Raw genomic sequence first — 15,054 nt, forward strand, 5'->3', positions numbered from 1 at the left:
AGCTTGTACCTCTCCTATGAGCTCCTGACTTGCATGCCCTAGAGCCTACAAACTCTCTACTTATATGTTTCACAGATACCTCAAACCTAGATATTCCCTCAAACCTTTTACTCTTCCACCATTCTTTTTCTCTGAAAAGGCAACACCATTCTCCCCACTGCTTCAACAAGTGACCTGGGAATTCATCCTGACTATTCTTTTACCCTCCCTCTCCAAGTCCTTTACATTCTGCCTCTTAGGTATCTTTTGACTCTTCATCTGCATTGTCATCACCTGACACAAGTTCAAGCTAATAAAAATCATCCCTTTCTTGGACACCTTAGAAGCAATATCCTGCCCTTCCCCTCTTCTCTCCCTACCAATATGCCCTCTACATTGCTACCAAAGTAATCTCATGCGAACACTAATGCCTCCCCACTGCCTACAAGATAATTTTCAAACTGCCTGACATAACATACAAGGACCTGTGTCATGTGACCTCTGCCTAACTCTTCAGGTTAAAGTCTCCACACCCTCCACCTCCCTGCATCTGATGATGCACCCGAAACATCAAACTACTTGTAGTTCTCTGCTTCACATCACACTTGGAGACTTTTGTACGTGCTCTTCTCTCTGCTTGGGAAGATCTTACCTATTGTCTGCCTGCACACTCCTCTTCAGTCTGCAAAACCTGCTCACTCATCACCTTTTTTGTGGATCTTCTTACACCTCATTTTTCTAGAACAGAATTAATCCTGACTTCCTCTGCATTACATCTTTGAACTTTGTACATATTTGAAATAATCCATTTATCTGATTTACTAACTAGAGTGGACACTTTTGGTAAGGAAAGGGATCATAATATCATCACAACAGCACCTACCACACTGCCTTACAGACAGCAAGACTCGATAAATGATTAAAGTTCTGCTTGTCTTGGATCAAGAAGCCCACTTCACACGGTGTAGAATAAGCCATTTGGGGAAATTATTTCAAACAATAAAAATATTTTGCTGAGCCATGATATTGCTATGTCATGTATTTAGAAGATTTTAATAAACATTAATTTAAGCAATTCTATAAAAAAATCTATAAAATTCTATTAAAATGTCAATTGCTTGACTCAAACTACACCTTATTTCCTTAGAAGTAAAGCATTTTATTGACTCTTTTTATCATCTTTCACAATCTAAAAGGGCATCTTAGCTCCTCTATCTCTAAAATACATCCTAAATCTGTCCCCTTCCCTTCATGCTACTGCTAAACTAAACTGCCACTCCAGGGTACCATCATATTTCATCTGCAAAAGCCACTCATAGGTCTTCTACTCTCCACAGAGCAGTGGGAGTGCTCTTTGCCAAATGCAGATCAGATCAAACCACTTCCCTGCTGCGAAGCCTTCAATTGCTTCCCATTGCACCAGAATATTCAAACTCCTTACCATGGTCTACATGGTCCTAAATGATCTGCCCTTCTGCACCCACACTACCTCTCTGACCAGGCCTGTACTACTGCCCCTTACACACTATTCCTGCCTCACTAGGACTCTTTCTGTTTCTTGTCTTTAGCATCTGTGCTTGTTCCTTCTACCTCTAGATCCCGGCATCACTGTCCTTTCCTGTCATTCAGGTCTCAGCTCAAATGGTATCTCCCCTTTCCCCACAATTTAAAGCAGCTCCCAGCCACAGCAGGTCACACCACTCTGTTCTATTTTCTTCACAACCCTAATCACTTAGCAGTAGAGTTGAGCAGTAGAGCATGTGAGCACTAGGCCCAGACTCTGTGGGCTCAAATCCCAGTCATACTTCTCATTAGCTAGTGACTTGGGGCAAAGCACTTCATCCTTCAATGCTTCTGTTTTCAGAGTAACAACAGTATCTACTTCATGGAATTCTTATGACAACTAAATAAATTAATACATTCAAAGCGCTTACCACAGAGTTTGGCTCATAGTAAGCACTGAATGGATGTTGACTATTATGATTTGATAGTTTAATGTTTGGCCCTTCTTTCTGTACCTTCCTTACACCACCCTCTCACCCCCTGCAAAAAGAGCAGAGATCTTACTGCCTTGCCACTCACAACTCCTTTATTTCCCAGTGTGGGCCAAGTATATTTGCTGAATGAGTGAAGTATGGGAAACAAGCGATGAAGGTGTTTATATTTATCTCAAATTGGTCTCTCTTTAAACAAACAAACAAACAAGGTCTTGCTCTGTCATCCAGGCTGAAGTGCAGTGGCATGATCAAAGTTCATCGCAACTTCAAACTGCCGGGCTCAAGCGATCCTCCTGCCTCAGTCTCCTGAATAGCTGAGACTGCAGGCACCCATGCCACCATGCTTGGTTAATCAAATCGGTCTCATTTTTAAAAACTCTCAGATCTACAGAGGAGGCTCTGAGAATTATTGCAGTTTCTTCTTTCTTAGTGTCTCTTAGTGTACTGCTTAAGGGAAGCTGCTCTTCACTGGGAGGCAGGAGAAGTAAATATTGGTTCCATTGCTTACAAACTGGAGGAATAAGAAGAACAAGCTGTTTTGCTGCTCTAGTCCTCAAGAGGCTCATCTATAACACTGAGCTTGTTACTACTGGCTGAAGACAGAAGACTGGGTCAGGTGTGGGGTTTGGGTTTTAGGTTTGGTTTAGTTTTGTCATTAACTCTAAGATCTATGTTTTTATGAATACATCATCAAAATTCAGGAGAAAAATATTAATGTCTCCAAGGTAAAACTTTGAATTATTTTGCAAGTTTTCTGAAAGCAAGTAATGTAACCAAATCCAATAGTCAGCTTGGTTTATATCTCCAGGATGATTTCTAATGACTCATAAAGATTAGCTTCTAATTTTATGCACATACACTCACATACAAACACACGAATCCCTATCTGTTTAGAGTTATATGTTTAACCAATAACTTTTATAAAATGAGAAAACAATGATCTCAAGCTTATGCTTAAAGCACCATTAAAGTGTGCCCTTCATGTCAATGTTTTCCTCCAACTTTGAAGAGGAAATCAACTGTCTCCTAATCAAATCATCAGACTCAAATTTATGGATATTTCATTTCTGTGGATTAGATCAAATTTAAATTACTACATTATGTGCCAGGTGTTCTAAGGCCTTGATCAATAAGTTTGGATACTCTCCTACCACCTCCTTGAAACAGTTCTAAATGTTTTCCTTCTGGATTTCTGATTGTAATTCTGCTAGTTTTCTCTCTCCCATTCCGTACTCCTCTCTCCCCCATTCTTTAAGAGGAAAACTGAATTTGAATGCATTTTCTGCTACTGTTGACTCACTGAAAGAAATCTTTCAGGTGGTGTACACCAGGTTTCTCCATGAAAAAGTTATTATTTTTCCCTTCATAATTAATAATTTGTGGTAAGATCTTCTGACGAGGCACTAAAATTCTTTGTCAGATTTTTACCCACTAGTCTTAGCCTTCATATGGTTTTCTATGATTATTAGTTGGCATTCTATTGTAATGAAAGCCTTTCTTCTTTCTTCATTTATTTATTCCTATTAGTACAGATTCCTGAGTTATTTCATTCAATGATTTATAATCAATTATTGTGATTTACACTAACAGTAAAATTATCCCAGCTCTAGCCACTGGGAGACCCTTCAAGCTGCCACCTGTGTCCCTTTCACCAGTCCCCATTATTTTTTGAGCACATCCTCATCTCTGACGCAAAAGCCTTGTCTTACACTTTTCCCGCCCCAGCCCGGGAAACAGCCTTTTCTCCAAGGAGTAGTGGCAAAGAGTCGTGGTTCCTCTTATTGGAGAATGGGATTTGGAAATCAAGACTTGGATGTTAGATGTATTTCTGGCATGTCATTTCTTGAGCAAAATAATAACATCTTCTTTCACCATATATCGGCTGGAACTCACATACCATTGCAAGTCTGGCTCTGGAGAGCAGAGAGTTTTTATTATCTTTCTCAATAGTATCTCCATTTTGGGTCAGAATGGCTCACGTGCTTTGGCCCAGAGACTCATCACACTGAAACTATTCTGGGTTTCTGCTCGAGAAGCCTTCCGGAGGAAGCCCGTCGTCACAGGCGTGCAATACTAACCGGTGTCCTCCAGAGCCCGCTGTGCGAAGCCCAGCGCAGCGCCGGAGCTTCCCCAGGCTTGGAGCGTTTGCAACACTTTGCAAGGACACCGGAGAGGGGCACGTCAATCCTCCAACTTCCTCCCGACGCCGCCTCCCATTGGCTCCTGGGCTTATAAGAAATACGTAAATGAGCAGCTGCCGCTGGCGGTAACTTGCAGGAGGTCTTTGGGTGGCGTCGTCCTTTCCTTCTCGACAGCCCGCGGGCCAGCCGAGCCGAGCCGGGGGAGGATGAAGTCGTCCTACGTGCTGCTCACCGCCCTGGTGGCGCTGGCCGCCTATTACGTCTACATCCCGCTGCCCAGCTCCGTGTCCGATCCCTGGAAGCTGATGCTGCTGAACGCGGTTTTCCGGGGTGCACAGCAAGTGGTGAGGCGTAGCCCCGTGCTGCTTCTCTCTTCCTCCTCTTAAGTGATATTTGAAGGGGAAGCAAGGTTTCCCGACTGTGTTCCACCAGAATGCATGGTTTTCTAATGCATTGGGGCTATCGGTTTTTAAGGTGGCCCAGTCGGGCATTTTCAGGGTATCGCTGCGCCGCCTGGTTGCTGGCAGCGGACTAGATCTGTCTCTCTTGTCTGCGTTTGTGACGGAAGAGGCGAAGTTCTTGAATAGAATTTGACAACTGCTCAAACCTTCATCTGTCCTACATATCCCCTCCTTTCTTGGTTTGCAACGTGAAAAAACAAATCCTTCAGTATTTGATAAATCACTCCTCCCCCACTGTCGTTCTCCCGTAGCGGCCGGCAGACAGTGAGTTAAATGTTTTAGGAAAGCTCGGGAAAAGCAGGCTCTGACGCCGGGGAATGCAGCCACCTTAAAAGCAGAAGCAGGCACGGGCAGTCTCCCAACGTACCCTGGCTGTGGGGCGCCCTATCCGCGGAGACTGCCGGCAAGGCTCCCCCGAGCACTTGAGGAGCCGCACGCATCTCCCATTTCATCCGTGGCACTTCGCAGCTCAGCCCAAGAAAGGGAGGCTGGGCCGGCTGAAAAGGAGGTGGCGGAGGCAGTGGCAGCCCTTGTTTGCATGATGCATGTTTTCTGCCTACCTGCAGCATTTATGTTATGTTCTTGGCTGTCAAGGATATAACGTTTGCCGGAGCCAGGATACCTGCCTTAACCTAGAAGGGTAACATTTCTCTCCATAGACAGGAAAATGTAACTGTCTTTGACTTATTCCATGGTAAGGGGCATTATTTTTAGTGTCAGAGAATCTAAAATCTAAACTACAGTCTACAGCCAAGACTGAGCTCTGTGATTAGACAGTATTTCTGAGCAGCCTGCTCTATCTAAACTAACCCTCCTCCAAAACCAAGTGTCCTCCCTCTCCTCACCTTGGGCTTTAATCTCAGGATATTTTTGTAAACTCCTTTCAGGAATGACAACTAGACAAAGAGGGAAGAAAAATCATGATTTTCCTAGAGTTTGTATTCCTTTTCCCTGTCGACTCTAATTACGTGTAGGATTACATTGTGGGGCTTTGTCCTATCAAAAGTCCCCTAACTGGGGTATTTCAGCACATCATTTCCTGGATTCAGTCACATTCTACACCTCCAAGCCTCTTGTCTCTTAGGAAGGGCCTATGAGGCAATAGATTCCCTTCCTTTCCTCCTGTTTCCTATAATGTTGACACGGTGGAAGAATGATCATCCCCTTCTCTAGCGTTGATGCCAAGAAAGTCAGTCATGTAGGAAGTTTTGCAATCCATGTCTTCCCCCATGAAATTATGCTATTTGAAAGCAACACCCATCAAAGATTCTGTAGAACAATGGTGTTTACCTGGGTGAGTTAAATGGTCTTCTACAGTAACTTAAACATAAGGAAAATAGGAAAAAAGAAACTGCTGTGTTGGCTGCACAGATTAGTCTCAGTTTTCACATCACCAGGGAAGTCTTCCCTAATCATAAGTAATCTGGGGAAAGCCAGATTCGGAGAAACACCTTTCTCCCCAACTAGGCTGCCACCCCATCAAAGGCGAGACTGTGCTGGGTTCTCTACAAAGGGCGCCCTCAGGTGGTGTTTGGAAATGGTAATGTGTGTAACCTCAGGTCACAGCTATAGATGAGATAACAAGTGTCCTCACCTGCCACTGTGACTCAGGAATAGATTTGAAGAGAAGTGGCTCTTGTCACTTCTGTTCTGAATTGTAAAATATCAGAAAGATCTTTCAGACCAGATGGAAGCCTATTCTACCCAAAAAAGCAATTTACCAGTGTCACCTCAAATATTCCTGAGTTTTCTCTGTAAAACAGGGCAAATAACTACCTTGAAAAGTTGCTGTGATGTTTAATAGTGTATTTAAATGCCTGGTACTTGTAGTTTTTCTGCTAGGAGTTTTCCCCAAGGGTCCATGATGGATTATGGGGAAAATTTGTAGGATTGCTCAACTTTGTTGAAACAATAAGTGTAATAAACTAGAAGTAATTTATATCATTGAAACTTGGAGAGCTACTACTAAATTGCATGGCATTAACCTTGTTACTCAAATAATTTCAGTTTGACTTGATTGGCTCAATTATGGAAGCAATTAAAACTATTTAAGAGATTAAATAGCCTATTTCCTAACAGAACATAGTCTGCCTAGCATCAAGAAATGTGAATCCTCCTTTATTCAGTTGTCACTGGCCTATGCTTCACTCTTTACTACCCCTCTTTATCTCCTTTATCTTGTCCAATGTGTCAGATTGAGATTATGGTCACTGCTTTTCTTACTTTGGGTCCTCCAACATTACCTAAGAATACCTACTTAGTATCTCTAACTCATCTCAAACACAGATGCTACATTAGAATTACCTAAAGAACGATTTAAAAAAAAATCTTGATACCAAATTTTTTCACAATTTCTGGGAGATGAATGTTTTTAGCAGTGTTTAAAAAGTTCTCCAGGTGATTTTAATTGGGGCAAAATTTGAGAACCACTGCTTTATAAGATAAATAAAATGCATTACTGTTGTAAATAATATATTTTCCTAAACTGCTCAAATTATATTGTATAATGTTGCAGCAAATGGGCCCCTTTACATTAGCATGGATTAGTTTATCAGATTAGTCAGTTGATACTTAGGCTTTAAGGGGATAAAATACTAGCTAGGCAAATTTCAGTGTTATAGCAAAGCCACCGTAAGATGTGAACAGTGGAAAAACACAAACAAAAGTAGGTCTGGGAAGGGCAGAGGAGCAGTTTAGATGAAGACCAGGCAGCAGGAGACTAGAGGGACAAAACGAGAATGTTCGGGGAAGTTCTTGAAGACTGATTTCAAAATGCTGTGCAAGCAAAGATTTTAAAAAATGGTAGTCCCAGTACAGATGCAGATACTGAGAATTGTACGCTGCCAGAGAAAATGTATGCTTTTTTGAGGAAAGTTTGGCAATATCCATCAGAAGCCTTGGAAACATGTTTATTCTTTGAACCAGCAATCGCTCTGCATGGAATTTATTATAAGTAATGATGGATATAGGCAAAGCTATAGCTGTAAAGATAGAAATATTTTACAGGATTAAAAACCTTGCTCAACTAGTCTAGAAGCACTGCCGTTTATAATGTAAAGGAAAATTCAGCAACCTTTTATTTTTTTTGTTTTTATAGCATCATTTTAAAGAATAAAAATTTAAGAACAATAAGGGATTAAATTATGGTAAATTCATATTTGGGAATACTATACATCTAAAAAATTTAGGTTGTAAAATAATGTTTAATGACTTGCAAAAGATTTGTACTGTATGTGAAGTGGGAAAAGCCTATAAAATAGCATATATATTATTTATGTATCAAAATATATATCTGCATATATAGAAAAGACAGAAAGATATAATTTAAAATATGTTTTTATTTCTGGACCACAAGGTTATATCTTCAATTTTCATATTTGTACATTCTAGTTTTTCTACAATGAACCTGTAGTAATAAGAAATTATTAAAAGAAACCAACTTTTTTTTTGCCCAGGGGTAGTTTTCCTACTTCTAAAGTGGAATTGATGTGTATATGTATATCAGTGTCATGGATATTTTAGTAATTGTCCTATGGGGAAAATTAGGTTTATTTTAAAGAGACATTCTGAATCCCCTGATATAGCTATCACAGTGCCATGCTTCACTAAGTCCCTTAGACTTACCGCAGATTGAAAACCTGTGTGAGTCTTTGGGGAGGCATTAAAAATACCTAAAAGAAATTACAGACTAGTAGAATGGAGAAATCATGTTAATATATAGGTATTAAAAAGCTAGGAGCTGCTAGGTATCATAGAAAAGGTACAGTTACAAAAGATAATAGGAGAGAGAGGCTATGTACAGTTTGGAGGGGTATAAAGGTGATGATTAAAGGTAACAATGGTTTTTCAAGGAAGTTCAGAGTGAGAGCCTGGCTTGTGTTACCTTGATCATCTCCTGACTTACTAGTTATTATACTGTGAATCTTTTCAGTGACATAATTTAAAAGAAACATTGCTGAAATTGGTATTGCTGCTGAATGTTCCTCCTGTTTCTTATGGATGACAGTGCTTTTGGACCAGTTGAGCAAGGCTTTTCATCCTGTAAAATGTCCCCAAACTTGTTGAGATTTAATGTCACCTCGCCTGAATTCTCTGTGCATGATGTGCTTTTGGGCTGTGTGGGTGTGGTTTAAATGACAGCTTAGCTGGAAATCCTGCAGAACTCCAATGTGCTAACCTCTTTCATAACAGTTTTAAGTTGGAATGTTTACTAATGTTAGGCAAAAACTTTAAAATATTAGTAAATAAGTTATGTCTACTGCCTTTCAGAGTTGTGATGTGCTTTTCTTCATGTAAACTGGAAATTTCACCAACCACAATGATTATTAGCTGATTTGATAGGATTTTCTTTAAATGCTTGGTAGCAGAAAGGCTTTAAGAATAGCATCAGGGCAGTATTTAATCAGTATTACTTCTCAAAGGTAAACAATCTGAGTTGGTCTCTGCAGACAGAACCTGTAAAACATTGTCAGATTGATTCAGCTACCAGGTGTTTAAGACAATGCCTAATTTATAGTTCCCTTTTATTTTTTTCTAGCACTTCTACAAATAGAGCCCTGAACATAGAAATACCGTCATTATTACTTTATTTTAATGGAACATCCTACTTCTAACATGCAGCTTGAGTTGAGACATTTCTATGAAATGTGAAAGCATAGCTTATCATTCTTAAACGTTCTATTTCTGCACAATTGCTTCTTTTAAAATAGCATATATTTACTTTTTTCCAAAACATGAAATGCTTCACAAATTTGCATGTTATCCTTGCACAGGGGCCAAGCTAATCTCTAAATCGTTCCAATTTTAGTGTATGTGCTGCTGAAGTGAGCACCATATTTACTTTTGCTGTCAAATGAAACTGGGGGAACTTTCACTTATTTTCTCCTTTATTTTATGCTTATTAAAAATGAAGAAATTGAATTTTTAAGTGAAAAACCTGCCTATATGCCCTGCCTACTTAAGGTATGTCATAAGATGAAATTTTAACACTCTTTCAGTGTTTCCAAAATAAATTTAAAATCCTACCATCTGAAAGTCATCACCCATTCAACAAATAGTAACTGAACACCAATACTAGGAACTGGCAAAACAGAAATGAATCAGACAGATCCCTGATCTTGAAGAGTTTACAGTGAAGTGAGGGGAGCTAACCCAGCTGTCAGTGACAGTGTGCACTTGATGGAGGAAGAGCTACAACAGAGGTATTTATGGGGTGCTGCAATAGCCTCGGAAATGACCTCTGAAGTACACCTGGGCATTGGGGAGTGTTTCCCTTTCACATGGATATTTAATCTGAGTTTATCAAGTTTGAATTTTTAAAGTAAAAATAATATTAGTTAAGCATATAGTGAACATTTACTCTATGGCAGATACTGGGCTATGTGCTTTGCTTGCAATTAATTTAGCCTATATTATACTACTACTAGCCAGGTATTCCTAATTTCTTTTTGTGACAAAGGAGGAAACTGAAATGCAAAGAAAAGTAACTTGTTCAAGATGACACAGTTTATAAGAGGTGAAGCCTAGATTCAAGTCCTGCGTGTTTTACTCCTGAGTTCAAGAGCTTAATCACTGTGCTAGATTGACATTCCAGAGGAGCCAGCCAAGTGAAGCAAGTGGTGGGGGGAAGAGAAAAGAGGAATGAAAGGGGAGTTTCAGGCAGAAGCAGCAGTAGGTGAAGTTTCCAGTTGGAGAGGATGGTGCAGCTAAGGAACTAAAAGTGGTTTAGACTGGCTGGAGCTTAAAGTTCAAAGGTCAGGGAGTGAGCCAGAGGGAAGCACAGGTCAGGTAATAGAGGGATCTATGGGCAAGAAAGGAGCCACTGACAGATTTGTTTTATTACTTTGTGTGTACTTTGGTGAGACATTACTGAATGATTTTTTAATAGGGAAGTCATGTGGACAAATCTGTGTTTTAGAACAGTCCTTCTCCATGGCAATGTAGACACTGGAATCTAAGAAGCAAAAGTGAATCAAGAGACCCACTTATGAAGCACTAATCCAGGTGAGAGCATGAACTAATGAAGTGGGACTGATTTAGAAGGAAGCTGACCACAGTTGCTGTCGGAAGGGATAGTATGGAGTGAGGAGGAGGAAAGAGTCAAAGATGACCCCTGGGACAGACTCTGGAATCATTAGGTGAATGATGACAATGACTTTAATTTAGGAGAAAGAGCCAATCTGAGGGTAAAGGTAGTTCTTGGTCTTGAAGTGTCAGTGGGAATAGTCCAAGGATAACTATTTATAAATGGCTGCATATACATACGGGTCCAGAGCTCAGGAGGGAGAGAGCTGGGCTGGAGATAATGGATTTGGGAGTGGTTGGCAGATGGGTGGTGGTGGAAGTAGTAGAAATGAATGTGTATGGCATGAGAGTAGGATTAGGGGATCCTACCAAGGGTACCTGTGGGATACCAGAGGCAGGTGGAAGAAGAGGCCAGCTCTGTGAGAAATGAGACCTTAAAAAACATAACTTTTTGGGCCAGGCGAGGTGGCTCACGCCTGTAATCCTAGCACTCTGGGAGGCCGAGGTGGGCGGATCGTTTGAGCTCAGGAGTTCAAGACCAGCCTGAGCAAGACCGAGACCCCATTTCTACTAAAAATAGAAAGAAATTATATGGACAGCTAAAAATATATATAGAAAAAATTAGCCGGGCATGGTGGCGCATGCCTGTAGTCCCAGCTACTCGGGAGGCTGAGACAGGAGGATCGCTTGAGCTCAGGAGTTTGAGGTTGCTGTGAGCTAGGCTGACGCCACGGCACTCACTCTAGCCTGGGCAACAGAGTGAGACTCTGTCTCAAAAAAAAAAAAAAAAAAAAAAAACCATAACTTTTTGTTATACCTTACATTTATATAGCACTGCAGGTTTTATTGAAGGGTTTCGTTTATATCACCTCATTTATTTTTTACAATAAATAACTGGTTGGCTTTGTTGTTTCCATTTGTCAGCTGAGGAAACTTGAGGTTCAGAAAGGGTCAGTGACATCAAGATCACATGATTAGTGACAACAGCGACACAGGAACCAGATCCAAATTCCCATGCTCCTAGTTTCATGTCCTCACTGCTGGGCCGTGCTGTAGAGATGCTCATAGTAACTTTTGTCATTAGTGTACTCTTTGTATCCTGACTTATGGGGGGCTCTCATAGTTAAATTAATCTACATTAGTGCTTCTCAATCTTTTTCATATCATAGAAATCATAGAAATGATTATGTTTGTATAGTATACTGGAGGAATCTGTATGGGCTTGAATGACAGAATTCACAAGTGTTTCCCTCCCTGCCACCTCTCACTCTATTACCCAGGCTGAAGTGCAGTTGCTCACTGCAGCGTCAAACTTCTGGCCTCAAGCAATCCTCTTGCCTCAGCCTCCCGAATAGCTGGAACTACAGGCGCTCACCACCACGTCCAGCTATCTTTTTTAAAAGAAGTTTTTGTAGAGATATGGGGTTTTGCTTTGTTGTACAGGCTGATCTCCAACTCCTGGACTCAAGTGATCCTCCCACCTCAGCCTCCCAAACTGCTGGGATTGCAAGCATCAGCCACCATGCCTGGACAAAATTTATAGAGTTGTACAAATGATTTGCCAATAGAATGCCAACTCTGATGAATTTTGAATAGTTATAAAAAGTTGCTTTAGGTTTTTACTTCTACAAAACAAGTAAACATCAACATCTGGTGGCCCACCTGTAATCCATTTATAGTGTACCTATTGGGAGGCTCACCTCTCTCCAGTTGGTAACTGTTGAAATACACATTTATTATCATTGCTATTAAACACAGATAGTCCCCAAGTTACGTACATTTAAGTAGCCATATTATTTATTGTCTTTATATCACAAGACAAATAGTATCTGGTCCTCCTGGAGCTACAATTCAGTGCTGAAAATATGGGCTAAATAGTTAATGTATTATAGGAAACATGGAGAAATTTGTTGGCAGTTCAGTGAGAATGGAAACCCTGAAAATACTTGAAATCCCCTGAGGAGACAGTGTTGAATGAGAAGAAATGGAGCCACAAAGGTGACAGAGCAGTCAGGGGACAAAGAAGAAAACTGGGAAGATAGTGTCGCAGAAGCCCAGAAGGAGCACTGCCAAGAGGGCGTAGCCAGCTGTGTTGAACTCTGTTGAGAGGCTGAGGATCATGAGGACTGAAACCGGCCAGTGGGCCCTGCAGGGGGCCCAGGCAACTGCGGCTTTTACATCCCGTGTCTCAACCTGTAACCTGTTTGTTGAAATGATTTCAAGGATGTCTTCCAAAACTGATGTTTTGACATTGACAATGTTGATATTGAGCTGTCATTTCTAACAAGAAATAGTCAAAATGTACTTTATAGGTAACCTGAGGTGGTTACCGATGGATACTGCTGATGTATTAAAGAGTAAATATAGAAATATATACATATATAAAGAAAAAAATGCTGTGTGTGGTGGCTCATGCCTGTAATCCCAGCACTTTGGAAGGCCAGGGTGGGAGGATCACTTGAGCCCAAGAGTTCAAGTCTGCAATGAGCTATGATCATGCCACTGCACTCCAGCCTGGATGACAGAGTAAGACCCCATCACAAAAACAACAAAAACAAAAAAAGAAAAAGTAGTAACTCTTTTCTCAAATAATTCACTATAAATTTATGTTGGTTGGTTCATCTATATGGAAACATCTTAAAATCTGTACTCTTCATAGGCTAAGTAGCTTTTTCTGGGTGCTTTAAAACAAGGTTCACGTCAGATGAATATTAAACGTATTCCATTTTAGACTGAATCCTATTAGTTCTATTGTTAGTAGTGTAACATTTAAATACATGTATATACTTTTGTCAAGGATGCTGGGTCAGTGTTTTCCAGGGTACTCCATGTACCAGATCTGGGTCTTAGCGGCCATGGAAGGTGATGTTGACCAAAATCAATAACTTGTGTCAGTCTTATTTCTTCATATAGCCAATTAAAATTGCATAATTCTGAACTGTTCTTTAACTGAAGCTTTGTCTTGGATGAAAAGAAAAACATTGTTAATGGTTATGTCTACAGAAGGAATTTGTTTGGTAATGATGGTCCAATTACTCTAAAAACATTAACATGTTTTCTGTCTCTGGCATATTTTTGGAGGAAAATCATGGAATTTTAACTGATTTAAAAAGTTGGACTTTGATTTAGGTGTTGTCAGTGGTTAAATGTCTTTATGCTAGTCCCCGTTCTAACTACCCCCTCCGTATCCCGCCCCCCCACCATTTTCAGGCTTCAGAGTGAGGTGAGCAATTATGAGTAGCATTTTAAAAGCTCTATACACCTGTGATCCTTACAGTTGCTTGCAATAAAAATTGCTTCCTGTGCCTGTGAGAGAGCCAAGTTTACTTTCAGGATCTGTTAATAAACACTGAAGTTATACTTAAATGTATAGTGTTATACTCAGTTACAGCTCTTCCTGTTTTTGTTCATGGAGGAAAACAATGCATTGTTCAAAGTGCCAGCATATTTTCAGCAGATGTTTATTGATTACCCAGATACTGCAGAGACCTTGAGGTTCTCACGCTCTGAAAAACCAAAAAGTAGACCATCTCAACACAACCTGCTGAGTGCTTTAGCTTGTGGCGAAGTTGTAGGAGCTACGGGAGCCAAGGGGAGGAAGGCCCTGTGTGTCTGAGGAACTGGGGCAGAGGAACCCAGAGGAAGTGCTGGGGTGTCTGAATGGGTGAGAGGCAACACTGGTCAATCTGACAGAAAGGGCATTCCAGGAAGAGAAAACAGCTGGTGCAAAAGTCTTGCGGGGAGAGCATGGCACATAGAGGAAGCGACTTCTGTTGAGTTTCTGAAAGTATAAAATAAAAGTCTGAAGATCTTTACGTAACTGAACCATGGGTGGGACTAGCCTGTCTTGAGTCGTTCAGATCTATTTCACTGTTTTCATTGTAGTCACTTTTAATAAGCTAACAGTAGAATTATGAAAGTACACAACCAATAAATGATTTTTTCATGAGTAAATACAACTTGGTGAAATGAACTCCAAACCACTTATTACAAATATTCTGTTAAAAATTTGTAGAGTAGCATTTAAGTTTTGGTGGCTAAATGTACAATTTGATCGAAAACAATGGGTTTTTCTACTGTTTGGTTTTAGTAGCTTCTTGTCTTCAACAAAAACTTCTTTAAGTCAGTCTGTCTTTCTGTGTCCCTAACATATTGCTTCAAAAAATCATTCTTTGTTTAAAGTTTGAAACAAGCCCTGCAGTGTTGGTAGCTATAGTGCCTTACTTGAGACAAAAACTTCTCGGATGTTTGTCAAAAAGGGTGAGTCTGTGGTTAGTGAATTTGACCTTTGGTTTTAACTACCCAGTCTAGTTTCCCTCTCACCCTGTTTTCTTCTCTCACTCCACCCTGTTCTTTCTGTCCCTTCTCTTCCAGTTCTTTTATCCCCATCATTGTTAATTGTCTATTTGTTTAATTACTCCTAAGTAATTCCATCTCTTCTGCCTGGCTGGA

The 15,054-nt window shown here is 40.5% G+C and overlaps 1 protein-coding gene and 1 non-coding gene across 2 annotated transcripts in view; one reads left to right on the forward strand and one right to left on the reverse strand.

Annotated features, from left to right (window-relative positions):
* The first annotated feature begins 4,308 nt into the window (after positions 1–4,308).
* Positions 4,309–15,054, forward strand: part of NCEH1 (neutral cholesterol ester hydrolase 1) — a 43,930-nt gene continuing 33,184 nt past the window's right edge. The window contains exon 1 of the mRNA XM_069472927.1: positions 4,309–4,461. Within this exon, the coding sequence (XP_069329028.1) occupies positions 4,324–4,461 (138 nt within the window). The 5' untranslated portion in view covers positions 4,309–4,323. The remainder of the gene's footprint in view (positions 4,462–15,054) is intronic.
* On the reverse strand, positions 9,306–9,409 carry LOC138388853 (U6 spliceosomal RNA). The gene has a single exon (XR_011234331.1). It is a non-coding gene; the product is annotated as a U6 spliceosomal RNA (small nuclear RNA).

The sequence above is a fragment of the Eulemur rufifrons genome, chromosome 7 (genome assembly GCF_041146395.1).
Source record: "Eulemur rufifrons isolate Redbay chromosome 7, OSU_ERuf_1, whole genome shotgun sequence".
NCBI lineage: Eukaryota > Metazoa > Chordata > Mammalia > Primates > Lemuridae > Eulemur > Eulemur rufifrons.